The sequence below is a fragment of the Mobula birostris genome, chromosome 24 (genome assembly GCF_030028105.1).
Source record: "Mobula birostris isolate sMobBir1 chromosome 24, sMobBir1.hap1, whole genome shotgun sequence".
In the NCBI taxonomy this organism is placed as follows: Eukaryota; Metazoa; Chordata; class Chondrichthyes; order Myliobatiformes; family Myliobatidae; genus Mobula; species Mobula birostris.
This window is the reverse complement of record NC_092393.1, coordinates 4,030,741-4,058,347: the sequence shown is the minus strand read 5'-3', so window position 1 is coordinate 4,058,347 and position 27,607 is coordinate 4,030,741. Positions and strand designations below refer to the sequence as shown.

The 27,607-nt window shown below is 43.5% G+C and overlaps 1 protein-coding gene across 7 annotated transcripts in view; it reads left to right on the top strand.

The window, feature by feature from the left end:
• llgl2 (LLGL scribble cell polarity complex component 2) overlaps nt 1-27,273 on the top strand; it is a 192,734-nt gene extending 165,461 nt beyond the window's left edge. For 6 of the 7 annotated variants that reach the window (XM_072241940.1, XM_072241941.1, XM_072241944.1 and 3 more), the window contains 14 exons: nt 1,661-1,814; nt 2,868-2,972; nt 4,251-4,543; nt 8,024-8,177; nt 10,097-10,247; nt 10,965-11,081; nt 11,802-11,968; nt 17,340-17,604; nt 20,581-20,740; nt 21,401-21,468; nt 21,661-21,708; nt 21,855-21,912; nt 22,110-22,186; nt 25,068-27,273. In XM_072241940.1, coding sequence (XP_072098041.1) covers nt 1,661-1,814; nt 2,868-2,972; nt 4,251-4,543; nt 8,024-8,177; nt 10,097-10,247; nt 10,965-11,081; nt 11,802-11,968; nt 17,340-17,604; nt 20,581-20,740; nt 21,401-21,468; nt 21,661-21,708; nt 21,855-21,912; nt 22,110-22,186; nt 25,068-25,072 — 1,822 coding nt within the window. In that variant the 3' untranslated portion in view covers nt 25,073-27,273. Of the gene's footprint in view, nt 1-1,660; nt 1,815-2,867; nt 2,973-4,250; nt 4,544-6,023; nt 6,163-8,023; nt 8,178-10,096; nt 10,248-10,964; nt 11,082-11,801; nt 11,969-17,339; nt 17,605-20,580; nt 20,741-21,400; nt 21,469-21,660; nt 21,709-21,854; nt 21,913-22,109; nt 22,187-25,067 lie in introns of those variants that run through there. The other variant, XM_072241946.1, reaches the window with a different exon arrangement.
• Nucleotides 27,274-27,607: the final 334 nt, after the last annotated feature.

The following is a 27,607-nucleotide window of genomic DNA, read 5'->3' as shown; positions in this document are numbered from 1 at the left end:
TACCTTGTGCCTTCTGAATTTCTCCCAGAAACTCCAGCCATTGCTGTTCTGTTGTCATCCTTGCTAGTGTCCCCTCTGAACACCCAATCAGGAGTCACCTTTTCCCTAGTGGGCTCAACCACAAGCTGCTCTAAAAAGCCATTTTGTAGGCATTCTACATATTTCTTTTGGGATTCAGCACCTACCTGATTTTCCCAATCTACCTGCAAATCCCCCATTATTATAATAATGTCCTTTTTATGTGTGTTTTCTGTCTCCCATTGTAATTTGTATCCCACATCCTGACTACTGTTTGGAGGCTTGTATATAACTTCCATCAGAACTAAAAGCCCAGTGACTTACTGAGTCAGTGCCAACCACTAGTCAGTCATTTACGCAAATCCCATATTAAACACTTGGTCATTGTCACAACATTCTCAAAGTTTTCCACAGGTTCTATCACACAGCTTACACACTAGGAGCAATTGACAGTAGTGATTTAGCCTACCACATGTGGGAGGAGACTAGAGGTCCCAGAGGAAACCCATGAGATTGCAGGGAGAACGAGCAGACTCGTACCCCGTACCCAAGGTCAGGATCAAACCTGCTCTCTGGCACTGAGGCAGCAGCCCTACTGGCTGCGCCACTCTGCTCCCATTGAATAAACAGGCACAGCAACCAGTGTGTGTACAGTAATGTCTCCAAGCAAGTGAGTGGAATACTTGGTAAGTTAGTAATGTGAACGCATGGACTTCTCTCCAGCTGCAGGTCAGACCTAGCTGTGACTTCTCATGTAAAAGGCAAAAGCTCTATCTGGCAGCTTGTTGCGTTAGTCTGTAGAGCCTGCCTAAGCTCACAGAAATGTGTATTTCCAAGCACACACTTGCTGTGTGATTCTGACGACACTTTCTAGGCATAGCTACAAACACTGGGTCTTGTCCCTAAGGCGCTTTTATTTTCTTATTTAAAATAGACAAGTGGCAAAACTAAATTCTATGAACCTGTGGGCTTTTTATTATTGAAGTGAAGGGAACACTCTTCCTTCAAATGTTTTCTCCAAAGCCAAATACCACATGGTGACAGTGTGTCTGAGCTCTGCTTGAATTGCTGAGAGAAAGGGTTTGGGTGCTAAATAGAGGCTCCATTGGAAGTGTGTGAGGTAAGAAGCCAGTTTTAGTTCACATGTTTGGGTTGGCTTTATGACTGGAGTTTGTTGGTAGAGGACAGTGTTCTGCCATTGCTGGCTGGATCAGCCCAGGATATGGGATAGATGTTACAACTCGAGCTCATAGGTAGTTTCATGCCTAACCTGACGTTTTTCAAGTCACCGCATGGATCAAAATGGAATTTCATCACAGGAGTACGTTCAGCCAGAGACTCATTCCACTGAGATGCAACACGGAGCGTCATAGGAAGTCATTCCTGCCTGTGGCCATCAAACTTTACAACTCCTCCCGTGGAGGGTCAGACACCCCGAGCCAATAAGCTGGTCCTGGACTTATTTCCTGGCATAATTTACATATTACTATTTAACTATTTATGGTTTTATTACTATATTATTTAAGGTGCAGCTGTAACGAAAACCAATTTCCCCCGGGATCAATAAAGTATGACTATGACTATTCTTGGAATTACTTGTCCTGCATCACTGTCTGTGTTGTCATTTGCTCTTCCACTGCAGGCATGAAGATGGGACGATTCGTTTCTGGGATGCATCAGGCGTGTGTCTAAAGCCTTTGTATAAACTCAGCACAGTCAATGTATTTGTCACAGATGCCGATCACAACGACAACCTCAATCACTCTTCAGAGGATGAGTGGCCGCCCCTGAGGAAGGTATGAGCTGTCTGTTTGCACTAAAACGTGGAGCATCTGTAACTAGGGATCAGCAGCAATGCAGGGAACTCTAAGCCTGCCCATCAGTAAAACCCAGACCTGATTCAGGAAGAGCACAGCCCTGCACATTGAATCTACCCCGGGGGGGGGGGGGGCCTGGGTGGATCTACCCCAGGGGGCTGGGTGGTTCTACCCCGGGGGGGGGCTGGATGGTTCTACCCCGGGGGGCGGGGGCGGGGTGGATCTACCCCAGGGGGCCGGATGGATCTACCCCGGGGGGGCCGGATGGATCTACCCCAGGGGGCTGGATGGTTCCGAAGCCTCAGGTTCTGCCACTCCTTTTGTTTTGGATGCACGTACTAAATGTGAAGTGGAGCACAAACTTTCCTACTCACACCATCATCTCGCTGAATGTCAATGTGAAATTTTTGCGTCATTCCTACTGTCCCTATTTACTGTAAACATCACCGTTTTCCCAGTATCCTGCCCACCATCAGCACCTTCACCAAACATTTGCAAAACGTGACGAACGATGTTACTGAGTTCACCAGCACCTCATGAACCTATCAACTCCACCATGAAAGCTGAGCAACAGGTGCACGGAGCATCAGTACCTGCAGACTCCCCTCCAATTTGGAAGTCGTATATTGCTGGTCCATTGTCTAAATATTGGAACTTGTTCACCAACAGTCAGGGACTACCTTTACCTGAACTCCTGTAGTTCAAGATGGAAGACTACTACCACCAGCATCTTAAGGGCAATCAAGAATGGGCAAAAAAAAAGCTGCTCTAACCAGCATTAAAATACTGAAAAATGAGTACATTGTTTATCAGCTTGCCTAAGAGGCAAGGGTGTCTGTCTTCTCAGTAATTTTATGGAGTGCAGTTAAATCTGCAATGGCTCTGAAACGGGGTTTACTTTTGTCTGAGTAAGTGGCAGTATTTCAAGTGCACGAGACATCCAGCTATATTGAGGTCAGGACCACGCCAGGTCTGGAGGTTTTCCATTAGCTGTGTGCAGTAGATTGGTTAAGACTGTGTTTGTTTTTACAGGTAGGCTGCTTTGATCCATACAGTGATGATCCCAGGCTGGGCATCCAGAAGATTCACTTGTGCAAGTACAGCAGCCACTTGGCAGTAGCCGGCACAGCAGGACAAGTGAGCACCGGTGATCTTCACATCTCCAACCATTCTGAGAACCTTCAGCATTTCAGAACCTCCCCAGTGATCCCCTGTAAATTACTCTTCTCCCAGGGACCCTCCTGTTTTTCTTTTTCCCTCTCCCTCTCCCTCTCCCTCTCCCTCTCCCTCTCCCTCTCCCTCTCCCTCTCCCTCTCCCTCTCCCTCTCCCTCTCCCTCTCCCTCTCCCTCTCCCTCTCCCTCTCCCTCTCCCTCTCCCTCTCCCTCTCCCTCTCCCTCTCCCCCTCCCCCTCCCCCTCCCCCTCCCCCCCCCCACACACACACCTAATTAATGGAAGTGTATCAATACCAAGATAAATTTTCAAAAACTGTAACACAAAAGCTATATATTTCTGATGGTTCCAACACCTCCACAATCCCTTCATGCCCACCACTCCGTCTTTCCTCCTGAGTCTGTTACCAAAATTTTGTACTTAAAATTGATATTGGAAGATGTATAAGAGATGCAACAATACTTATTCAAAGAGAAGCTAATAACTTGCATCGAGTTCCCATCTCGGTGCACCCTCTTCTGGGTTTATGCTCTGAACAACTCTCAGCCTTCTGTTATTCATTTTTGCTCTGTCAGGCCTGTGCTTGTAAACACTCTGTAACTGAGTTGTGCCTGTCATTATTAACCTTGGTCTGTTTTTGGTTTTTTTTGTTTTGCAAATTCAAAGTCAGTTAGGACATGTATAGTCTCCTAAGTCAGATTCCTTTATTAGCGTCTGTAGCTCTTGACTTCAGCATCTGCAGAATCTCTTGTGCTTCCTCTAGTTGTGTTTAAGTTCCTGAAAGCCTGTTTATTTTTTCTCTCCAATACTGAGCTTCTACATCTATCATTTTTTTTTTAGCCTTGAGATTTCCCATGTCCTTGCTGCCCTTGTGCATTTGATGTTGTTTCTGGCCATCTGCTGAAGCTTATCGTCTATACTTTATCTGTGTGTACCCTATTATCAGTCTGTGTGTACCAGTCTGACCTTCACACATGGTTTGCTATGTCTTGTCACATTTTATTACTGTTTCACTACAAGTTTTTGGCCTACTCGATTAACAAACCACATAAATTTTGTTTGACTATATTCCTAAATAGAAGAGCCCCTTTGCTACAAGCCTCTGTTACGAGAGTCAAATCCTGTACTGTGTAGATGTGTATCAAGTGTCTGTCAGAACCTGCTTGCGTGGCTGCAGAATGTTGGTGTGGAGGTGGGCTCTTGCTGGTCCTGTCACACTGATGACCTTGTTTTCCTCTGGCAGGTTTTGGTCATGGAGCTGAACGATGAGGCTGTGGACCAGACAGTGGCCTGCACTCTGGTCGACATTTTGCAGGACCAGGACACTTTCAAGTGGAAAGGGCATGAGCGGTTGAACCCACACGAGGACTTGGTTCACTTTCCCGCTGGCTTCCAGCCTTTTGCCCTCGTGCAGTGCCAGCCTCCAGCTGTTGTCACGTCGCTTGCCCTGCACTCAGAATGGAAGCTGGTAACGTTTGGCACAAGTCATGGCTTTGGCCTCTATGACTATCAACAAAAACGTACTGTCATGGTCAGGTCAGTTGAAGAAATGGTCTGTCCTATCGAGTTGGGGCATGACATTCACTCTGCTCTTTAGTTTGGATCCCATTTTAAATTGATACTCAGTCCTGTGTGGCTGCAGCAATTTTTCTTTGAATCTTGTGTTTTGTCTAAGTTGAGCACTTACAGCATAAAGAAAGGCTTTTTGGCAAATGCTTGCATTTATAATGTGCACCAACCTTCTCTGATTTCTTTCATGAAATCCCATCCGCATTATCCTGTTCCTTGTTCATCCATCTTGTCCCTGAAATCATTTCCTCATATTCCATGTGACAGGGAATTCCACAGTTGTAATGCAAACTTTAATCTGAGTTTCCATTGGATCTGCTTTTTTTTTTTTTTTTTGCCCTGTTTCATCTCAAACTGAAACACCCTCTCACCTCTAATTTGCACATTGGTTGCCAATTAAACAACGTTAGAAAGTTGAAGTTTGTATGTAATGTACTGGAGAACTGGGCAGACTGTAAGCGATACAAGTGTGCCAACGATATTAAAAATAGTTGGAAAGATAGGTTGCAGTGAGGAGATTTTGACTGCAAAAGGATGTAGATGAGTGAGTGGGCAAAATCTTGGCAACTGAAGGTTAATGTGGGAAAGTGAGGTTGTGCGCTTTCTAAAATCATTTTAAAAAACAGACTATTGTAGATTGGAAATAATTTGAGGGATCTCAGTGTCCTTGTGCATGAATCAGTTACCAGGCACATACAGCAAATAGTTTGGAAAGCAAAGGGCATTTTGGTTTTTACTGAGAAGGCTGGAGTTGGGAAATGAAGTATTTTTCCAATTGTGTAGGGTGTACATACTGTGTACAGTTATAGTCTCCTTAAGAAAGAACACAGCATCAATTCGCTGCGTCAGGTCATCCATCATGCAAGGCTGTAGCTGGGAGTGACTTCCCAGTGTGAATCAGGCACATTGGGGATCACACTTCCCGTTCCCACTTACCTCTGAATCAGAGGGTTGCCCTACATTGAGCAGTTAGAGAAGATGTTGTATCCTTTGGAGTTTAGAATAATCGGTGGTAATATTATTTGAAAGCGTACAAGGTCCTAAGAGGATATAATAGAGTAAATACTGAAATGTCTGTACAACTGGGAGTCCCTGAAATGAGGGGACATGGTTACAAAATCAGGAAATGGTTATTTAAAGCTGTAAGAGTTTCTTGCAGGGTGATTCTCTGGAATTTTCCACCCCGGAGAATTGTGGAGAGTAAATCATGGAAGGTATTTGAAGAGGTAGGTAAACCTTTGAGAGGTGAATGAATTCAGGATGATTGGGAATTGGTACAGAAGAGGAGATTGGCCATAATTGTATTGAATAGCAGGACAGGCCGAGGGGGGTGCTGTCCTCTTCCTCCTATTCTCCTATGTTCGTGTTAAGGGAAATGGGAACGAGTGGGCTGTTCAGCACTTTTGGCATTTATTGAGAGGAAGGCTGATCTGTTTCTGAATTCCAGCACTTGGCCTGACAACTTGTCTATCAACAACTTATCAACCTTGGAATTGGAATTGAGCCAACGTTTACTCTGTGGGAGAGAGTTCAGCTCTAGCCTCTACTGTGTGAAGGCATGGTGCCTGAATGCTTCACAGCCCAAGGCATGTTCATCATATTTCTTAATACTACACGTTCTGTGGAATGCAACCCATAGTTTATGTAATCATCCCCCATAATCAACAGGGTCTACAATGAACACACTGTACTCTTAGCAAGACCAGCAGCCAGTAAACATCTAACAACTAGCTCTCAGTATAGGTATATCAAAACTTCCTCCGTTTATAACTGGAGTATAATTAATATTTAATTGCCTTCTAACTTTTTCAGTGATTCGTAGATGAAAACTGATGAATATCCTTGAAGCTCCTGCTGCCTTTGGCTGTTCACTTAAATGATATTCTGATCTATTACTTGTTGATACAATATGGAAGACCAGGCACTAAACTGCAGTGAAATCCGTTCATTTTTTTTTTTGGTCCTATGTACATCAGTTTAGAGACGTACATCAATAGAGTGTGGAAATGGGTCCCTCAAACCGCCAACCTATCCTTCTAGACCCCTTTCTTCAAATTGTCTTTTAAATATTATTAGAAACATAGAAAACCTAAAAAAAAAAAAAGGCTATTCAGCCCACGATGCTGTGCTGAACATGTACTTAATTTAGAAATTACCTAGGGTTACCCATAGCCCTCTATTTTTCTAAACTCCATATACCTGTCCAGGAGTCTCTTAAAAGACCCTATTGTTTCCGCCGCCACTGGCAGCCCATTCCACACACTCACCACTCTCCGCGTTTTTTAAAAAAAACAATTAACTCACCCCAGACATCTCCTCTGTACCTACTTCCAAGCACCTTAAAACTGTGCCCTCTCGTATTAGCTATTTCAGCCCTGGGAAAAAGTCTCTGACTATCCACACGATCAATGCCTCTCATCATCTTGTACACCTCTATCAGGTCACTTCTCATCCTCCGTCGCTCCAAGGAGAAAAGGCTGAGTTCACTAAACCTATTCTCATAAGATTATTGTATGTGCCTCAACCACTTTAACTAGCAGCTCATCCCTCTATGCATGAAGGAGCTGTTGCTTAGGTCCCTTTGAAATCTTTCACTTTTCACCTTTAACCTATGTCCTTTAGTTTCTTAATCCCCTTTCTTTGGAATAAGACTGTACATTCATCGTACCATGGACCATTTTTTTTTTACATCCTATTGATCATCCCTCAGTCTCCAATATTCTGAGTTAGGGCGGCACAGTAGTGTAGTGGTTAGCACAACGCTTTACAATACTAGCGACCTGGGTTCAATTCCCTCCACTGCCTGTACATTTTGTCAGTGGCTGCTCGGGCTTCCTCCCTACTAGTTAGTAGGTTAATAGGTTACTGTTAATTGTCCTATGATTGGGCTAGGATTAAATAATGCAGCTTGAAGGGCCTATTCCACGCTATATGTAAATAAGGGAGTCCTAACCTGCCCCTCCTCTCCCTATAATTCAGCCCTCCCTTGTAAATATTCAGAAATTTTCATGAAAACAAATTTGATTATTTGGCTCTTATTTAAATAAATTAAGAATTTATACTATTTATATTTCCAGTCTTTTGTTTCCACTTTGAGTGTTTGTCTATCAAATTCACAGAATACTCACACAAGAATCATTTGTTTCCATTGCGAATGCCATCTTCTACTGCCTAACCAGATCTTTTTTTAGTTCAATGAGATCCAGTTTTTACAAGCTTACTAATGTAGAACTTGCTCAAATGCCTCAGAAATCTATATGAAGTGTATTAGCCTCCGCTCTATGAATTCTGCCTACGGTTCTTGCTGCTTGAGGAAAGCAGCCAGCATAATCAAAGATTCCACCCATTCTCTCTCCTACCCACCGCCCCCCATCATGCAGAAGATATAAAAGTTTTCAAGCACATTTTACCAGGTTCAAAGACAGCTATCCTTCTGTCCTGCTGTAGATGCACACTGCACCCCAGTGACCAGTTGGCACTCGAAGGTCCCCTGTCACGAGTAAAGTCGATTAAGAAATCACTGCGGCAATCCTTCCGTCGGATCCGGGGCACCAGAACGTCTGGAAGGAAGCGGCCGGTACCTGGGAACGGTGCAGCTAAGGTTAGAGGAGGTCTGCATCTTTGATTGGGTTTGAGGGTGGGAGTTCTGTGTGCATCTCAGCGATTGAAAATGTTCTGTACCTACTCGATATCTGAAGGATTACAAGGTGATGGAGGTGTGTTCGTGCTTGTGTCAGAGTTGCTGAACAGCTGATATTCCTTTGATGTGAACGTAGTGTCACTCTACACCCGCCTTTTACTGCAGTAGTGCAAGCTATGCAGGAGTAGTCCGCATGGCTGCTGAGTCCTGCTCCATGTTATAGCTAGTTTAGTATCTCCACGTTCCTTCCCACCCAATCCTTCAGTCCTTCATTGCTGCTTAAAAAAAATCAGTCTACTTTGACTAGATTTCCTCTACATTGAGAGAAAAAAAAAGTAAAGCTTGACAATCTTAATTTTTTTTTAGTAATTGCAGTGAAACATAAAATGATGTGGCAGTCCCTGCTTCAAACCCATGAGCTGGCATCAGAGCTGAATATTATAGAAGTGATGCAAGTGGTGCTGGGGCTGGTTAACTGCAGCTGATCAGACTGCAGGACAGGTGCAGGAATTCTGATGTATGCTGGCAATGGCAAGTTTATTACTGTTGCTTGTTTTGCTTGTGAACTGATTTCCTGTCCATGTTGTGAATGACTCTTCAATTCTACAGGCCTCAATTCTGTAAGTAAACCAGTCCCACCATCACCGCCATCGTCTTCCATCCACCCCTCTCAAATCACACATATCAGAGTGGAGATGATTGATGGAGAATAGGCTCCAGCGTGGAAGTGTGTGTGGTGTGCAGAGTGGAGGACTGGGAATACTGTGAGGTGTTATAGACTTAATGATCTGAGTGGTCTTCTATGTTGTGATAATGAATTGTTGCAGTATCTCTTTGACTTTTAAGTTAAATATTAATTTTGGAATTGAGTACATCTAAACGATTAGACACCTAAAGCCCTCTAGAATGTAGAATCCCTCTAGGGGTTTCTTCATTTCAATCTGATGAGCCTTTCACTTCATCACGTAATCCTGGCAATATCTGAGACTCCTCTTATGTTTCAATACCATCTGTTCATTTCCTTAACTCTAGGGAGCATAAGTCAACTTAAATTTTCCCTGTAGAACAAGCACTTTCTCCTGGATTGGTCTGGAGAATCTCCCTTGTACTGGTTCCAACACTTAATACAAATAATAAAACCACACACAGTAGTGCAGATCTCCTTGCGTACTCTGTTCTCCATGCAATGAAGAACAAGTCATTTGCCACTTTAATTTCTCTAAGTACTCACATCACTTTGTGCATCTTTTGGATCAGCACACTAGGATTTGTTTTCCATTCATTCTATTAGTTTCTGAATAATATTAATAAATGTTATTGCTAGTTTTTGTTTTCCTATCTGAGTGCATAACCTCATGTTTCCCACATTATGTTCCCATCTTCTTATTTCATCTGTTTATTAGACCTTGTGTAGACTTCCTCACAACTCGCTCTCCCACCTACCTTTTATCATCAGCAAACTTGGACGTGTTTCACTGTATTCATTAAAGTTATCATAGTAAATACTAAGGGCTCAGAACTGAATCCTATGGCATCCTTTTGTTCCTGTCTATCTGCATGAAAAGGAACCATTTATTCCTACTTTCCCCTACACCTCTCCTCACTGATATCTCAGCCCCATCCTAGAAAAGATGCACAAGCCGTTTTATTTTATGAACCTGTTTTGTGATGCACTTTATGAAATTACTTTTGAAAATTGTAGCACACTATCCACTCATTTCCATCTTATCTACATTGTCTTTGCACCTTCTTAAAGATTCGGATTTGTAAAACATAATTTGCTTAAGTAAAACCTCATTAACTGACAAACGGAAGTTCTAGGTGGTCTGTTACTGTGCCTGTCCTACCACTGATGTAATGTGATCATTCTGTGCCTCCAGGTGCAGGAGGCTAATGCCAGGATGGATCGAGAAGCACTGAATGAAATGGAGCTAGCACCCGTGCAGCGCAGGATTGAGGCTCGTTCTGCTGATGACTCCTTCACTGGATTTGTCCGATCACTTTACTTTGCAGATTCCTTTGTAAGAGATGGTGAGGGAAAATTGCTTATTGAGCTGTTGATCCTGGGGAGTTGTCACACAAAAGATAGTTCATGCCTCGATCAATATGTCAGTGAGGTTTAATATTTCAAGTTTAGTGGGTTGTGTCTGGAACTAAACCGCTCCTTTCCACCTCCTGGAGTTTATTGTACATGGGCTGGAGTCTTCAATGCAAAAGAACTATTAATAAATTCAGCACTGTTGTCTTCTGTGTTAGATTTTGCCCATATGATTCATGGGTGATCTGGCCAGGTACAGATATTGGACGTAGTGGAATGTGGGATTCCACGATCCTTTGTGGCTTTTGGACAATCACATCAATAAATGTTCCCCTGTAAGCTCTGTCTATCGATATTCCACTTACTGTGCATCCTACTTTACACATTTAAAAGTATAACATTCTATTCTGTAAAACAACTTGTTATGAAATAATAGTTGTTTTTTAATAAATCAATTCTGGCATCTCGACTGGATTTTGAGTAATGCCTATTTATCACGCGGAGTATATCTTCTATCCCTCTCCAGTATCTCCTGTTGAACAGACAAACTGTCATTGTTGAAGACTATCTCCAGTATCTTGTGCATCTTTTTGTTCTGCTCATCTCGTGTGTAAATTTTGTTTTTGTTACTGTAATCAACACAACAGTGGCTGGACTAGAAACTGAGCTGCATTTCTTGAAGCTGAGTGGACTTTACTTTGGTTCTGCAGGTTCCTATCATGAGCCATCACTATGGGCTGGTACCAACGGTGGAACTGTATTTGCTTATGCTATTCACGTCCCTCCAGTCGAGAGGAGAATGGAAGAGCCAGTCACTGCAACACAGGGTGAGTAAGCTGAACACTGCCATCCCTTGTAGGATGTGTGATACTATGTTATAGCCCTGAGCCTGTAGCTTAGTGCCTCCAACTTTATCAATGCTGATTAGACTACTTTTGATTCTCACTTTTACTGTGTGTCATCATGATGTTGTCAAATATCCATCTCTCACACACACACGTGCAGTCTAATCTCATCCAAGAAGAGTGGACAGGTTGCCAAAGCTGTGACAGGTGATTAATGCCACGAGTGGTGCCACCCTGTCCTAATGCTGTTGAACTGCTTAAGACTTTCGAACAAAGCCATTTTATTTCTAATCCTAATCTTTAAGGAACCATAGAAAATGGTTACTGAATGAGCACAGTGCTATTGGCTGTCTGCTTTCAGTTCATTACCTGAGCTTAATAGAATTTGTAGCGTGAACTGTGCTCACAAATCTCCTGGCAACCACCTTGTCCTCAATCATCCCTTGAGCTGCTTGTGATAACAATCTTTGCAGGATCTAGTTCCCTGATAAATCAAACAGTACTGCTTGATTCAACTACTGGATTATCAAAGAATAAATGGAAGAATATAGTAATATTAATACATATATACACAATCATAATACACAATCCCTTTTTTTGGAAAAAATATTGCATTAATATTAATTCTTTGACCTTTGCAAACAAGCTGCAGAAATTTTGAATTATTTCAGTTCTGATCAACGTATTCTAATGTCTTCACAGCAAAGGAAATTCAGCTAATGCACAGAGCCCCTGTGGTTGGTATCTTTATTCTGGATGCTCGGGGGATTTTTCTACCTGAACCTCTAGAAGCAGCTCATGACCTTTCCAGAAGCCCTGACATGCATGGGAACCACATGCTGTTGGTCATATCTGAAGAACAGTTCAAGGTAATTGTTCAATCTATCCAGCAAATTCAGAGAACAGTCTGGGTCTGTCTTGATGTTCTTCCAGCCTTCAATACTACTGCAGATGCAAAAGTTTCCATTTCAGAGTTATTGACAAAAAAAAATGTAGTCTTTATTTAATATAATATCACAGAACTCTGATTTCCTTATTATCTGGGTTTCTGGTAAAAATTGTTAAATTTGGCTTTTGAGCAAATTTTGAAGATTTATTTCAGAATCTCAAATTAAGGAATCTGTGTTGTATCTACTTAAACCGGAATTGCGTGTACTGCATCACAGCTTTGTCAGTAATCCCATGAGAAAGATGAGTCATATCGGTCTGCAGTCCACTGTAATCTGTACTGACAGTATGTTGAAGCAACTTTGAGGTGTGGCCTGACGGTGGCAGTGACACAGTCCAAGTGCTTGCAGATGACCGAAACCTACACAGGAGTAACTACCACCCTTTGAAACTTGAAAACTCACCCATCACTAACTTTCCCCTATGGTCAACCTGTATCAATGACTTGAAAATTAACTGATTGAGCCTTAAGCCACAGGACAGGAGCAGAATGAGGCCGTTCAGCCCTCTGACTCTATTCCGCCATTTGATCACGGCTGATTTATTTTCCCTCTCAACCCCATTCTCCTGCCTTCTCCTGGTAACCTTCAAAACCCTTGCTAATCAAGAATCTATCAACCTCCTCTTTAAATATACCCAATCACTTGGCCTGTACAGTCGTCCTCAGATTCACCACCCTCTAGCTAAAGAAATTCCTTTTCAATTTCTGTACTAAAGGGACATCCTTATATTCTGAGGCTTTGCCCCAGAACCTAGACTCTCCCATTACTGGAAACATCCTCTCCACATCCACTCTATCCAGCCCTTTCAATATTCAGCCTTGGATTGTGATTACAAAACCAGGTCAGATACTATATGTTGAGGTGGAGACAATTTATCTGAATCCCCAATATACAAGAGTGGTGCTCAAGATATAGCCACGGGGTGCCTTACTGGTATTGACAGGCAAGGATGTTGTGAGTGCTCCAGTGGTAAGAGCATCTAAAGGGTGAGATGCAGCGGTAGAATTTAATGAGCTAGCACCAATTCTGGAACTAGAAAGTGCTCGTCTGGTTGCACATCTACAGAACTGAGGCTTGCTAGGTCTCAGGCTTTTTAGTGCTGTGGGGAAGAATTTAAACTGGTTTATAGTGGATGGGAAGCCTTATGGAAGATTGGAGGAGAGAAATGCGGATATGAACATAAAAGGGTTTTAAAGAGGGGGTTAGCTTTTGAGTAGAGATTGAGTTGCCTGGATCTACACTCACTGGAATTCATAAGAATATGAGAGGATTTCATAGAAACAAAACTTTGAAGGGTACAGACTAGATAGAGACAGGGAACTTGTTTCTGCTGATAGGTGAGGCTAGAACTAGGGGACGTAACCTCAAGATGTAGGGGAGTAGATTTAGGATGAAGGTGAGGTGGAATTCTCTAGCAACACACAAAATGCTGGAGGAACTCAGCAGATCAGGCAGCGTCTATGGAGAGAAATAGTCAATGTTTTGGGCAAAAAAAAAAGCAATAGAGGCTTCCTCCTTAAGTAGAAAAGTTAGATTTTTACGTAGTAGGGAAATTAGGGATTATGGGGAAAAAGGCAGGTAAGGGGAGCCGTCCGTGGCCAGATGAATCAAGATCTTACTGAATAATGAAGTAAGCTTAACGGCCCAGTGGCCTACTCCTGCTATTTCTCATGAGATTGGAAGACGGCTGACAAATGTTGGAACATAAACCAAAATAAATATGGTGCTTGCGTGCATTGGACATGTGGAAGTGTGCTTTAGCAGTTACAGCGTGGGGATGTCAGCTTCATATCCCCAGGTAGGCTCTTCATATGAGATGATAGGATGAAGGAGAGATGGCTCTATCGCCTCATTAATCAGAATTGTGAAATGGCTAATGTGTTAAAAAGATTGTAAACTCAGGCCATTTGGTTGAAGTAAAGAGCAAAAAAGGTGGTCTCGTGCCTGTGTAAGAGAAATTTAACCTCAAATTCCTGAAAATGAATTAACATTAGGGCACAGATGATGGGGAATTTTAATTTCCTAAGTATTGGCAGAGTACAGTCAATATACAGGCTACAGAATCCCTAAATTGTATCCAGAACTGTTCAGCCAGTGTACAGCAAGCCTAACATAAAAATAAAGGTTGGGAAGGGGACTATGGAGTTGATTTTGGGAATATTGGGCAGAGTGGAGAGCACTTCTGTGAGGAGGGGTTTGATCATATTCTGGTTGTCATTGGAATAATTAGGGAAAAAGGTGGAAACTAAGGTTCTAACTGAGGTATGACCAATTTATCTAAAAATGAAAAGGTCACCAGAACTGGAAAGTTGTAGCTATGAGGGAAAATTGGAAAAGCAAAGGCTGTTCTCTTTGGAACAGACTTGAATGAGGAACCCCAAACTCATCTGTACTATTTTATTTCCCATTGCTGAGGGGTCAATAAACATGCTTAGATTTAATATAAATGGTATAAGGATAGAGTGGAAGTAGCAGAAATCCTTGCCACGTAAAGCCCTTGACGTATATTTGAGCAGCAGGCTCTTTGGATGTTCGTGGGATGAATGGCCTCTTCACATGCCATACATTTTCAATGATTGCAACAAACTGCACCATTAGACATAGGGGCAGAATTAGGCCATTCAGCCTGTCGAGTCTGCTCCTCTCCATCATCTCTCTCAACCCAATTTTCCTGTCTTCTCCCTGTAACCTTTAAGTATATTTAAAGCAGAGGTTGATAGGCTCTTGTTTAGTCAGGGCTTCAATGACTTGGCCTCCACAGCCATCTGTGGCCATGAATTCCACAGATTCACCACCCTCAGGCTCAAGAAATTTCTCCTCATCTCTGTTCTAAGTTTGTAAATAGTTGTCCTCTGGTCCCTAGACTCTCCCACTATAGGAAATATCCTCTCCACATCCACTCCATCAAGGTTTCAATAAGACCCCCCTCATTCAGGAAGCATTGTTAATTGGCTGTTAAATTACCCAAATCCTACCTATCTCCATTTGGCCATTTCTTGCTGTCCTGACACCGCATGGAACTGAGTTTGTAGCTTGTAAGAACCAGCATATGTTCAGTACCCAGAGTATCCAGCTTCAGTTGGGAAGCTGCAGGATGTTGGCGTTCCACTGCTGGGCATTTCCTATATGACTTGAGCAAGGACCTACAGGAACTTTGAGCATTTGACCAAATTGCGCTTGGCGGTGATTTGGTTATCCATCTCGCTCTCCCCACATCACTTGTGTGCCAATGAGGTATGAGCTACAAGTCAGGAATGTGGTGGAATGTTAGTAAAGATGATCAGGTTCATCATGGAGTTTGTACCTTCTGCCTGTGACTGTGGGTCTGCCCTAGGTACGTCCCAAAGTCATGCAGGTCTGTAGGTAAATTGGCCTCTAGTGTTTAGGCAAATGATAAAATGGGGAAAGTTGACAAGAATGTGGAGAGAGTTTTTAATGGGATTAGTTTCCGTGTATATGTGTGGTCAATAGTTAGTATGCCTTAAATGGACCAAAGGGACTCTACCCATGCTGTGGTTCTCTGACTCCATTAGACATGGGAGCAGAATTAGGCCATTCAGCCCATCGAGTCTGTTCCGCCATTCCATCATGGCTGATCCCAGATCCCACTCAACCCCACACACCTGCCTTCTGAACATATCCTTTGAGGCCCTGATCAACCAGGAAACTATCAATTTCCACCTTAAATATACCCAAGGACTTGGCCTCTGCCGCAGTCTGTGGCACAGCATTCCTCAGAGCTTCTCTCTGACTAAAAATTGTCCTCTTGACCTCTGTTCTAAAAGATCCCTCTCAATTTTGAGGCTGTGCCCGATAGTTCTGGACACCCCACCACAGGAAACATTTTCTCCACATCTACTCTATCTAGTCCTTTCAACATTTGGTATGTTTCAATCAGATCCCCTGCATTCTTCTAAATTCCAGTGAGTACAGGCCCAAAGCTGCCAAATGCTCCTCATATATTAACTCCTTCATTCCCAGAATCATCCTTGTGAACTTCCTCTGGACTCTTTAATGATAACACATCCTTTCTGAGATATGGGGCCCAAAACTGTTGACGATATTGCTGACTGGTGTTTTATAAAGGCTCAGCATTATCTCCTTGCTTTTATATTCTATTCCACCTGAAATAAATGCCAACATTGCATTTGCCTTCTTTACCACAGACTCAACCTGTAAATTAACCTTCTGGGAGTCTTGCACAAGACCTCCCAAGTCCCTCTGCACCTCTGATGTTTGAGTTTTCTACCATTTAGATATTAGTCTGCACTATTCCTTCTACTAAAATCATTACCATACATTTCCCAGCACCGTATTCCATCTGCCACTTTTTTTGCCCATTCTTCCATTTTGTCTAAGTCCTGTTGTAATTGCCTTGCTTTTTCAGCACTACCTACCCCTCCACCTATCATCGTATCATCCGCAAACTTTGCCACAAAGCCATCAATCCCATTATCTAAATCATCGACAAACAATGTGAAAAGTAGTGGTCCCAATACTGACCCCAGAGTAACACCACTAGTCACTGGCAGCCAACCAGAAAAGGCCCATTTTATTTCCACTCACTGCCTCCTACCTGTCAGCCATTCCTCTATCCATGCCAGTATCTTTCCTGCAATGCCATAATAGTTTATCTTGTTAAGCAGCCTCGCACTTTCTAAAAATCTAAGTAAATGACATCCACTGCCTCTTCTTTGTCCACCCTGCTTGTTACTTCCTCGAAGAACTCTAACAGATTTGTCAGGTAAAATTTCCCTTTACAGAAACCATGCTGACTTTGACTTGTATCCTGATACCTCATCCTTAATAACATTTTCCCAACCACTGAGGTTATAATTTCCTTTCTTTTGCCTTCCTCCCTCCTTAAAGAGTGGTGTGACATTTGCATGACTGTCTCTGAGTGCAACTCAACCATCATGAGCACCGCAACACGATCCAGGACCAAGTAACTCATTTTGATTGGTAAATGGGATGGGCAATACGTGTGACCTAAGGCAACGACCACATATCCAGGGGGAGGAATAAAATGTTATCCCTGGATCCACCTCCATTCCCATCCTTTGGATGTCACATTTATCTCAGACTAAGCTGGAGACAATGTGGCTGGAATAACAATGTTTTCCAGATCTGGAACTGTTTTTTTTCTTTTATGTTTGGCAGTGTTCTGGGTATGAGCTACGTTCCCTGCATTCTACAGTGACTTAAACAACTCTACCCCTGCTCCATACCATACGTGGTCAAGGTCGGTTCTGTCATGAGGTACTGTATCTCTGCTCTGTTCTCTTGACAGATATTCACACTACCAAAAGTCAGCACGAAAACCAAGCTGAAGCTGACGGCAGTGGAAGGGTCCCGGGTGCGGAAAGTGTCGGTGGCCAATTTCAGCAGCAGTCGAGCAGATGATTACAATGAAAATGGGCTCCTGGTGCTCACAAACCTTGGTGATGTCCAGGTCATCTCTCTCCCGACCCTTAGAAATCAAGTTCGGTATGAGTGCATCAGGAAAGAGGATGTGAGCGGAATTGCATCCTGCGTCTTCACAAAGTCTGGCCAAGGTAGGGGTTGGAGTACCAGCTGCTTTCTGTAGTGCGCTGGAGCAGTCTACACATTGGGCACAAATATTGGAATTGTCAGTGAGATGAGTAAGGTTCTTATTATTGTATAATAGTTCAACCAAGCTGGAAACTTATAGTTGTTGCAAGGAAGCACAATATCTTCACAAGATCACAAGACAAAGGAGCAGAAGTAGGCCATTTGGCCCATTGAGTCTGCTCTGCCTCTCCACCATGAGCTAAACTATTCTCCCATCTAGTTCCAATTTCTGGCTTTTTCCCCATATCCCTTGATACCCTGACTAATTAGATACCTATCAATCTCCTGCTTAAACACCCTCAATGATCGGGCCTCCACAGCTGTATGTGGCAACGAATTCCATAAATCCATGACCCTCTGGCTAAAAAAATTTCTCCTCGTCTCTGTTTTAAATGGGTACCCTCTAATTCTAAGACTGTGGCCTCTTGTCCTGGACTCACCCACCAAGGGAAACAGCCTTTCCACATCTACTCTGTCCAACCCTTTCAATATTCGAAATGTTTTTATGAGATCCCCTCTCATTCTTCTATACTCTAATGAATACAGTCCAAGAGCTGACAAACGCTCCTGTATTCCAGGAATCATCCTCATAAATCTTCTCTGAACTCTCTCCAACATCAGAACATCCCTTCTAAGATGGGGTGCCCAAAACTGCGCACACAATTCCAAATGAGGTCTCACCAGTGCCCCACAGAGCCTCATCAACACCTCCTTACTCTTATACACTATTCCCCTTGAAATGAATGCCAACATTGCATTCGCTTTCCTTACTGCTGATCCAACCTGGTGGTTAACCTTTAGGGCATCCTGCACGAGGACCCCCAAGTCCCTTTGCACTTTCGAATTTTGAATTTTCTCCCCATCTAAATAATAATCTACCCAATTATTTCTTCTTCCAAAATGTACAACCGTACATTTCTCAACATTGTATCTCATCTGCCATTTCTTTGCCCATTCTCCTAAACTGACCAAGTCTCTCTGCAACCTTCCCATTTCTTCAACACTTCCTGCTCCTCCACCTATCTTGGTGTCATCCACAAACTTAGCCACAAAACCATTTAATCCATGATCTAAGTCATCGATATACATTGTAAAAAGAAGCGGCCCCAACACCGACCCCTGCGGAACACCACTAGTAACCGGCAACCAATCAGAATAGGATCCCTTTATTCCCACCCTTTGCTTTCTGCCTATCAGCCAATGCTCCACCCATTCCAATATCTTTCCTATAATTCCATGGACTCTCATCTTATTAAGCAGCCTCATATGCGGCACCTTATCGAAGGCCTTTTGAAAATCCAAATACACAACATCCACAGCCTCTCCCTTGTCAATCTTATTCGAGATTACCTCAAAAAATTCCAATAGGTTGGTGAGGCAGGATCTTCCCTTCATGAAGCCATGCTGGCTTGGGCCTATGTTGTCATGCACTTGGAGGTATTTCATAACCTCGTCCTTGAGGATTGACTCTAATAACTTTCCAACTACTGATGTCAGACTAATAGGTCTGTGATTTTATTTTTGCTGCCTCCCTCCTTTCTTAAACAGCAGAATTACGTTTGCTACCTTCCAGTCCTCCGGAACCATGCCAGAGTCTATTGATCCCTAGAAGATCATTTCCAATGCCTCCACAATCTCCAAAGCCACCTCCTTCAGAACCCATGGGTGCACCTCATCCAGTCTGGGACACTTATCTATTCTTAGTCCATTTAGCTTCCCAAGCACTTTCTAGTAATCTTGACTGTACCTAATTCTATTCCCTGAGACCTCTGGCTATCAGGTATGTTGCTAATGTCTTCCACTGTGAAGACTGATGCAAAATACTCATTTAGTTCCTCCGCCATCTCTTTGTTACCCATTATAATTTCTCCAGTATCATTTTCAATCGGTCCCGTATCTACCCTTGTCACTCTTTTACTCTTCATATATTTTAAAAAAAACTTAGTATCCTTTTTTATGTTAATCGCCAACTTCCTTTCATAATTCATCTTTTCTTTCCTAATGACTTTCTTAGTTTCCTTCTGTAAGTTTTTAAAAGTCGTCCAGTCCTCAGTTTTCCCACTAATTTTTGCTTCCTTGTAAGCCATCTCTTTTGCTTTTATTTTAGCCTTAACCTCTCGTATTAGCCACATTTGTGCCATTTTTCCATTCATGATTTTCTTTTTTCTTGGGATATATTTTTCCTGAACTTTCCTTATTTCTTGTAGGAATTTCATCCAATTCTGCTCTACCGTCCCTCTATCTCGCTTACTTTTCCAATCTACATGGGCCAGTTCCTCTCTCATACCACTGTAATTTCCTTTGTTCCACTGAAATATCGATACACCTGATACCAGCTTCTCCTTTTCAAATTTGAAACTGAACTCAATCATATTATGATCACTACTTCCAAGGGGTTCCTTTACCTCCAGCTCCCTAATTGCCTCAGGTTCATTACACAGCACCCGATCCAAAACAGCCGGTCCCCTGGTGGGCTTCTGGACAAGCTGCTCCAAAAAGCCATCCTGTAGGCATTCTACAAACTCCCTCTCCTGAGATCCAGTACCTTCCTGACTTTCCCAATCCACTTTCATATTAAAATCCCCCATAATTATCTTGACATTTTCCTTCTAATTCCTTATGGAATTGTTAGCTCTGGGGTGATATTTTTAAGGTAAAAATAGAAAAACCTCAGTCCTTGTTGAACTAAAGATTAATTTCTAATTAAATGTTACTTTGAAAATTAGAAGTTAATAAGTAATCTATAAACTATTTGCGTAAAGCTGCGGTGTGCATCCTAACCTGAACCCTTGAGTGAATCCACGCAACTTGCCTCACCATACTGATTCTTGTCTCTTCCTCCTGAGTTCAGCAAGCTCCCCATCACCCCTGATCTTGCTGAGATCACCTACAGCTGGAAGTAAATGTCCTTCTGACCAAATCTAACTTGCTGTTTTCAGGTTTTTATCTCATCTCTCCTTCTGAATTTGAGAGGTTCTCTGTTTCCTCTAAGTTTGTGGTGGAACCAAGGTGCGTCATTGACATTGATGAGGGATTGGGAACCAGGACTTCTCAACAGAGAATTCCACAAGATGGACCTGTCACTACGCCCAACTCAACGTAAGCTTTGTGTGCCTGGCCAAAAAACATTGTCTTCGTAACTTACTGAATTGTTCAGACTCCTTGCCCTCTCATTATGCGGTTGTATTTCCAGGGGAACAGCAACAGGTGTGAGAGCCTGTTGGGTGTTGTGCTGTGTCACACAAATGATGCTGGAAATCTCGAGCAACACACAATGCTGTGTTTTCTGATGGAGGGTCTCATTCGTCCTGATGGATCATTGTCGACTTTTCATGGTGCTGTCTAACCTGATTGAGGAGACACCATCCAGAGACTGTGCTCCATCTGATTTGTTATCCTGCTGAGACCCTGACTTTCTGCTGCTGGGCTTGTTGGCCGCTAATTAAACAGCACAGTAGGGTAGAGCTCTCAGTACATTGCAAGGATCACAAAGATGATTCTTGAGTCAGCACTAGCTAGCCGTTCATCTCTGCTGTGTATTTGTATGATTGGCTGTAAGGTTCTGTGGAACATGATGATGTTGAGAAAGTTGCTTAAATGCAAGGTATTTACAGTTCAATATGCCATGAGCAACTTGTACCTGTAGCCAGGTAACTCCTGCCTGTGTTCTGATATACCCATCCCCACTAAATCTGCCAAATATATCTGTTGGAAGATGGTTGCTTTTTAATAGGATGCTGTTATACTGTTCATTCACAGGGAACCAGTGCAATCACAACAGAAGTGCGGATTAAGTGAGCTGGCTAGTACTGGGAGTGAGGGCAGTGGTAAGTTCATCTGAAGTTCATTCATAAACGTAAAGAGAGATATCCTTCTACACCCCAAAGAGTTCATGGGAAGATGATGTACCTCGGGTTGGGATTGGAGCCAGGTTTCTGAGGCTGTGGGCTGGAAAATGGTGAGTGATGTTGCAGAGGGTGTCTGGTAGCTCAGACTGATCTGGTATTAACATCTTACAGGAAAGAAGACAGTGGAGATCATGGAGCATGCATTACTCAATGATGAGAGTGAGTACTGTCGTACAGTCATCCAGCCGTTACTGGTGTCTGCATGTAAAATGTGCCTCCGAGAGTGGGCTGTGGGGAAGGGTGTGAATGTGCCTCTAGAACATGTGGCTGGCTGTTGAATTTGATCTCTCTCGACTCATTTTCAGGAGTTCTGCTGGAGATTCAGAGCACACTGGAGTCGGAATCCACCTCAGCTGATAGACTGTAGGTATTGCTGGGGTGGTGAGGGGGGAGGGCTGAGAGCACTGGTGACGGTCAGAGGCAGGGATTGTAATTAACAAGGTTCTCGACATTGTTGTAGCTTTGTATGTAGGGGTGCTGGGCAACGTCCTGATGATACTTTAATTGGTACTGCATGTGTCACCATGGAAGTAGAATTGATTAGTATAACTCTGTTACAGGAGCTTTGGACATCTAAACAGGAACTCTAAGAATGTGGTTGGGGTACAATCCCAGGGCCAAAGAATGATCAATGGAGGTGGGTACCATCAATATATCTCTTTGCACACATTATGAAGGTGAGTTAAGTGTTAAACTGTTTCCCAATAGGCACTGGAGTCTAACACCTCCCCTTGACATAATCCAATCGCCCCCACTCCAGCATTGACCTCTGCAAGTCCCAATTGACTAGATACATCTGGGACAGGTGAAAACTATCTGGATAATTGGTTGCTGGGGTACTTGTCTTTGTCTTTCTGTCATCAACAGGTGCAAGTCAAGCTTGTGGGAGAATGCTTTCTCCTGAGGCTGGATGGGTGCAGCCCTGATGATTGAACCTGCCAAAGCTGGCAATTTGATTATGCTTTTCCTCCACGTGTATTGCTTGGTAGCAATGTATGATGATGATGGCTGGTTCTTCGCTTGTGAAGATCAAGGGGGAATTTTGGCCCCTTCTCCATCCCTGTAGGACTTTTCTTTCCTTCTGCACTGCATAGGTCTATAGTGAGGATTGGTGAGCATGAAGAATTGAGCTGAGGCCACAAGGCTGTAGGTTGAGTATCAGTTTTCCTTCTCCTAGACAGACTGCCTGACAAGGTTAATGAATCCCATCTACCCGGGCTTCGAATCCGAGTTGTCCTTCTAGGCTGGCTGCCAGCCAAGGCTGAGCCCAGGTCACCCACCCGGTTACACAGCCCCAGCTCACCCGCCCGCCCAGTTACACAACCGGACACTCGGTCGCATCCATAGTAATATTTACCTCTCTCAGTGCTGCACCAACTTGCCAAAGCTTCTCCTCTGTGGGTAGGAGGTAAACAGGTAGCAGGCATGTACAATATCTCTGCAAGTTCCCTTTCATTGGCCCCGCTCGTAAATGTAATGGGTCGGCCACATCGTCTATATGCCTGATTTCCGACTCCCACCTCCCAAAACACCTCCTGTTCAGCCAACTCAAGGATGCAACGCACATTCCTGGAGGGCAGGAAAAGCAGTTCAAGGACAATATCACGACCCACCTGAGGAGGTGCCACATCATCCTGAATGGATGGGAGAAATTAGCACAGGATAAGGAAGCTGCAGGAGGGTTGTCTACGAGGGAACTGCACAGCTCGAAGAATACCTCCACTGTGTCGCTGAGACTAAATGCAAGGAGAGACTGGGAAAGGCCCAAACGGCTCCATCCACCACCGTCTACACCTGCCAACACTGCGGATCCGAATCGGCCTCTTCAGTCATCTCAAGACCCACAAGTGACCAGATCAGCCATCAAGAGAAGAATTATACTCGACTGCTAGTGATTGCTGATGACGACCTCAGAACTGTGAACCACACGGCACCATCACCAATTAGATGGTGATGGTGCTGAGTTCAAAAATGTGACTTGTCACCACTCCTGAGCCCAGTGAGGAGGATGGCCTCAAACCCTCTCAAAGTTATTGAACACAGCCTCCCCGGATAATCAAGTAGTATCTTAATTCGGTGTGGGAGAATCTGGGCAGGCTGGTGTTTGTTGTCCATCTCTAGAAGTGGTGGTGCTGAGCTGCCACACTGATTTGTACCTGCCCCTCTGCTGCATTGTTAGACTGGGAGTTCCAGCACTTGAACTGGGTATTGATGTAGGAATAGTAACATATTTACAGATTAGGTGTTCTTTGGAAAGGTCTGGTATTTATGTGTACTTGCTACCCTTGGCCTTTGAATCATACAATACAGAAACAATCCCTACCTTCCGCTCGTCTTTGCTGGTATCAAGTGCCTATCTATGTTGATCCCATTCACCAACACGTGGTCTTCTGTGCCATAGTGATTCAAATGCTCATCCAGATGGGTGTTTTTTTTAAACTCTGAAGTTCTGTACTTAATTCTCAGCTTCCACCACCCCCTCAGGCAGTGTGAACCAGATTCCAACCACTCTCTCGTTGGATATGTGGGGTGAAGAGATTCTTGCTCAAGTTCCCTCCAAACCCCTTGCTGCTTAACTCCAAGCTATTCCCTCTGGTCATATTCACTTCGGCTGTAGTCAAAGGTTCCTACAGTTCACCCTATCTACATCTTGTAATTTTGTACACCTCTGTCATGTATCCCTCAGCCTCGGTACCAACGATACACATCACTCTTGCCTCATTACTGAGACACTCCATCCAGGTGAGGTTCACCTGCACACAGTCCTCCAGCTGTAGTCTAGCCCATCTTTTAGAAACACCTCCTACCCTCTCCCCCGCCCACCCACGTAATCTGCTGTCTGTTTCAGTTGGATCATGTTCCTGGATTTTAATTGTTTCCCCTTACAGACCAGCATTTACCTAGTCCCACAGTTACTACAGGCTCCACTTTAGAAACTTTGGCATTTTTGTACTGCGTACATTCGCCTTGTCCAGATCCACCTGGCAAAAATGTTTCCAGATTTTATTTGTCACATGTTCATTGAAACATGGTGAAATGTCATTAGCAGCCAAGACCAACAGGATTTTGGAGGGGACAACCCACAGGTGTTGTCACACTTCCAGTGACGACATAGCAAGGCCACGGCGCACATCCCTGACCCTGTGCCTTTGGACTGTGGGAACGTGCAAACTCCTTGCAGACAGCAGTGGGAATCAAACCCCAACTGGTGATCACTGGCACTGCAAAGCGATGTGCTAGCCGCTGTGCCACCACGCCATAGTTCAGCCCCACAAAGTTACTTCACCACGTGTCATCTATTGCATCTTCCCCCTCATGCCTGTGCCTCCATCTACCCATTGCATCTTCCCCCTCATTCTCACAAGGGGTCCCCAAAAGGCCACTTTTGCTCCATTTCAGCAAGGTGACAGTCACACATGTTCTATCCCCAGCCCAATGGTGTTTCCTGCATTTTGTTAGCAGTTTGATGTAAATGCTTATTGTGCTTTGTTTTTAACTGTATTACTCCTCCTCGTCAGATTAAGCTGACAAATACTGATGGGAGCAGTTGGAGTGCTTTGTGCCATAACACTACACGTTATACCATTGGACAAGGGACGGCTGTTGGGGGAGAAGGCAGCTCCTGGAACCAGACTGCGATGTGGGGAGATGCCAGCTCGTTTAGTGCCTAATTCACTACGCTTCAGCCCTCTGGAATACTTTCCTCATTTCTTTTCCCTGTCTCTTTGCACAGTCACTGGAAAATGATGGATTTTAAATAATTTCCTGGGTACGAATAGTTTTAATGGGGGAGCTTTATACCACTTAATGACTTTTATATGGTTTTAGATATTTCTAAGGGAGTTAAACTTTGAATGAAAATGAAAATTTAGAATGTTTTTTAAATTACAGAACATTTAGTGATATTTAATATATGTATAATTTAGTTTCTGGTGGCTGCTGTTATCGTTTTACATTGTAGTAAACATTGAGGAAATATTTTCATACTTAACAGATGGTTTTAGTGAGCAAAGGTGCTCCCTTGGAGCCTATTTTTGTAGCCAATTGTGTCATTGAGAATGTAATGAGATGCCACTGCAAACACTACAGACCAATAAATTAAATCACTTTCACAATAAACCAAATCTGTCTCTCCGATCTTTTACAGGCTCTATAAAAATGTGGGGTGAGGCTGTGAGAGAGCCACAGTGGTGAGGAAGGAGTGGGGTGTCCCCAGATCCAGATTCGTAATCCAAGTGCCTTTGTCAGTTAGCATCCGAGAGGCAGGTGGTTAAAACAGCAACGTACTGTTGTGGCTGTGTAACTTCATGCAGAAAGATCTGCTGCCTGCACCCTTCATACATTCTGAAGTATGTCTGTCAGCAAAGTATAACCTTGAGATTTGTCTCCTTGCACAGACAGCCACAAAACGAGAAACCCAAAAGAACCCAATTTTAAAAAAAATCCAACAAACACCCAATGAGCAGAGGGAAAAAATCGTGCAAACGGCATTTAGAGCGAAAGTAAGTCCATAGGCACGAAGGCCAGAGCCTGAAGCAGGCCCACAGCCTGGAGACAATTTGCAGAAAGAAGTACAAAGCTACAGAGGGAAAAAGATAAAAATGGGTGTTGTGGGGTTGGGGAATAATGCTACTGGGGAGATCTCTGCAGGTCAGTGATGAAAAAGACAGTGGCCTGATTCCCACTGGAGTGCAGGACTAGGGGTAGCTACGATGAGATATCCAAGAGCTGCTGCGTGGCCTCTGTCAGTCTGCCAAACTACAATGGCACTGCACTGCCCTTGTCTGTGGGTTTGATAGTGAGGTTGGGTGTGGTGTGGAAGGAGTGGTGAACAGCAAATCAAAAGGGGGTTATATTGAAGGGGTCAGGCAACGCAGGGTCATTGCTTTGAAATTAAGACTCTCATAAACAGCAAAACAAACAAGTTGTGCATAGCTGGAATTTGGACCCGATTTCACAGAAATGGGGGCTGGGTTGTTTACATTATTGGAATTGTATAAAAACAAGTTTTCGTATTTGAATTTTTTAAAAATTTCACCCACAGCTGTAATCTGCTAAATAAACTTGCTGACAACACTACATTGATTGGTCTAATCTCAAACAATAATGAGGTGGCCTACAGGGAAGAAGTCATCTCTCTGACATAGTGGTGTCAGGAAAACAACCTCTCCCTCAATGTCACAAAAACAGAGGACCTGGTTGTTGACATCAATGGATCTGGGGTTGAGAGGGTAAACAGCTTCAAGTTCCTCAGCACCCACATCACCGAGGACCTCACGTGGTCTGTACACACCAGCTGTGTAGTGAAAAGGCACAACAGTGCTTCTTTCACTTCAGGTGGTTGAGGAAGTTTGGTATGGGTCCCCAACTCCCAGGAACTTTCTCGAGGGGCACAGTTGAGAACATCCTGACTGGCTGCATCACTGCCTGGTATGGGAACTGTACCTCCCTAATCGCAGGACTCTGCAGGGAGTGGTGTGGACAGTCCAGCACATCTGTAGATATGAACTTCCCATGATTCAGGACATTTGCAAGGACAGGTGTGTGAAAAGGGCCCGAAGGATCACTGGGGACCCAAACCATCCCGACCACAATCTATTCCAGCTGCTACCAAACGGGAAAAGCCAGGACCAGCAGACTCCTTCCACTAGGGCCACAGACTGATTAACTCACGCTTATTTGAGTGTATTTCTATGTTACATTGACTGTTATATTTATTATAAATTACTATGATTTCACATTTAGATGGAGATGTAACGTGTAAAGATTTTTACTCCATGTATGTGAAGGATGTAAGAAATAAAGTCAATTCAATGTGGGCTTTGATTCGTGTTCAAGTAATTCAAATCCCTTTGAATACCAATACTTTCCAGCCTCTCACCATTTTTTTAAAAAAAAGGACCTTTCTATTTTTTCTACTGAAAGGATTGAGCTCCAACTTTCCCACCTTATTCCACTTGCCACCTTCTCTCGATATACCCAGTAGTCCTGTACACTATTCACAACCCATACCAGCTCCCAATTCTGTTTCATCGGCATACTTGGAGATATGACACCG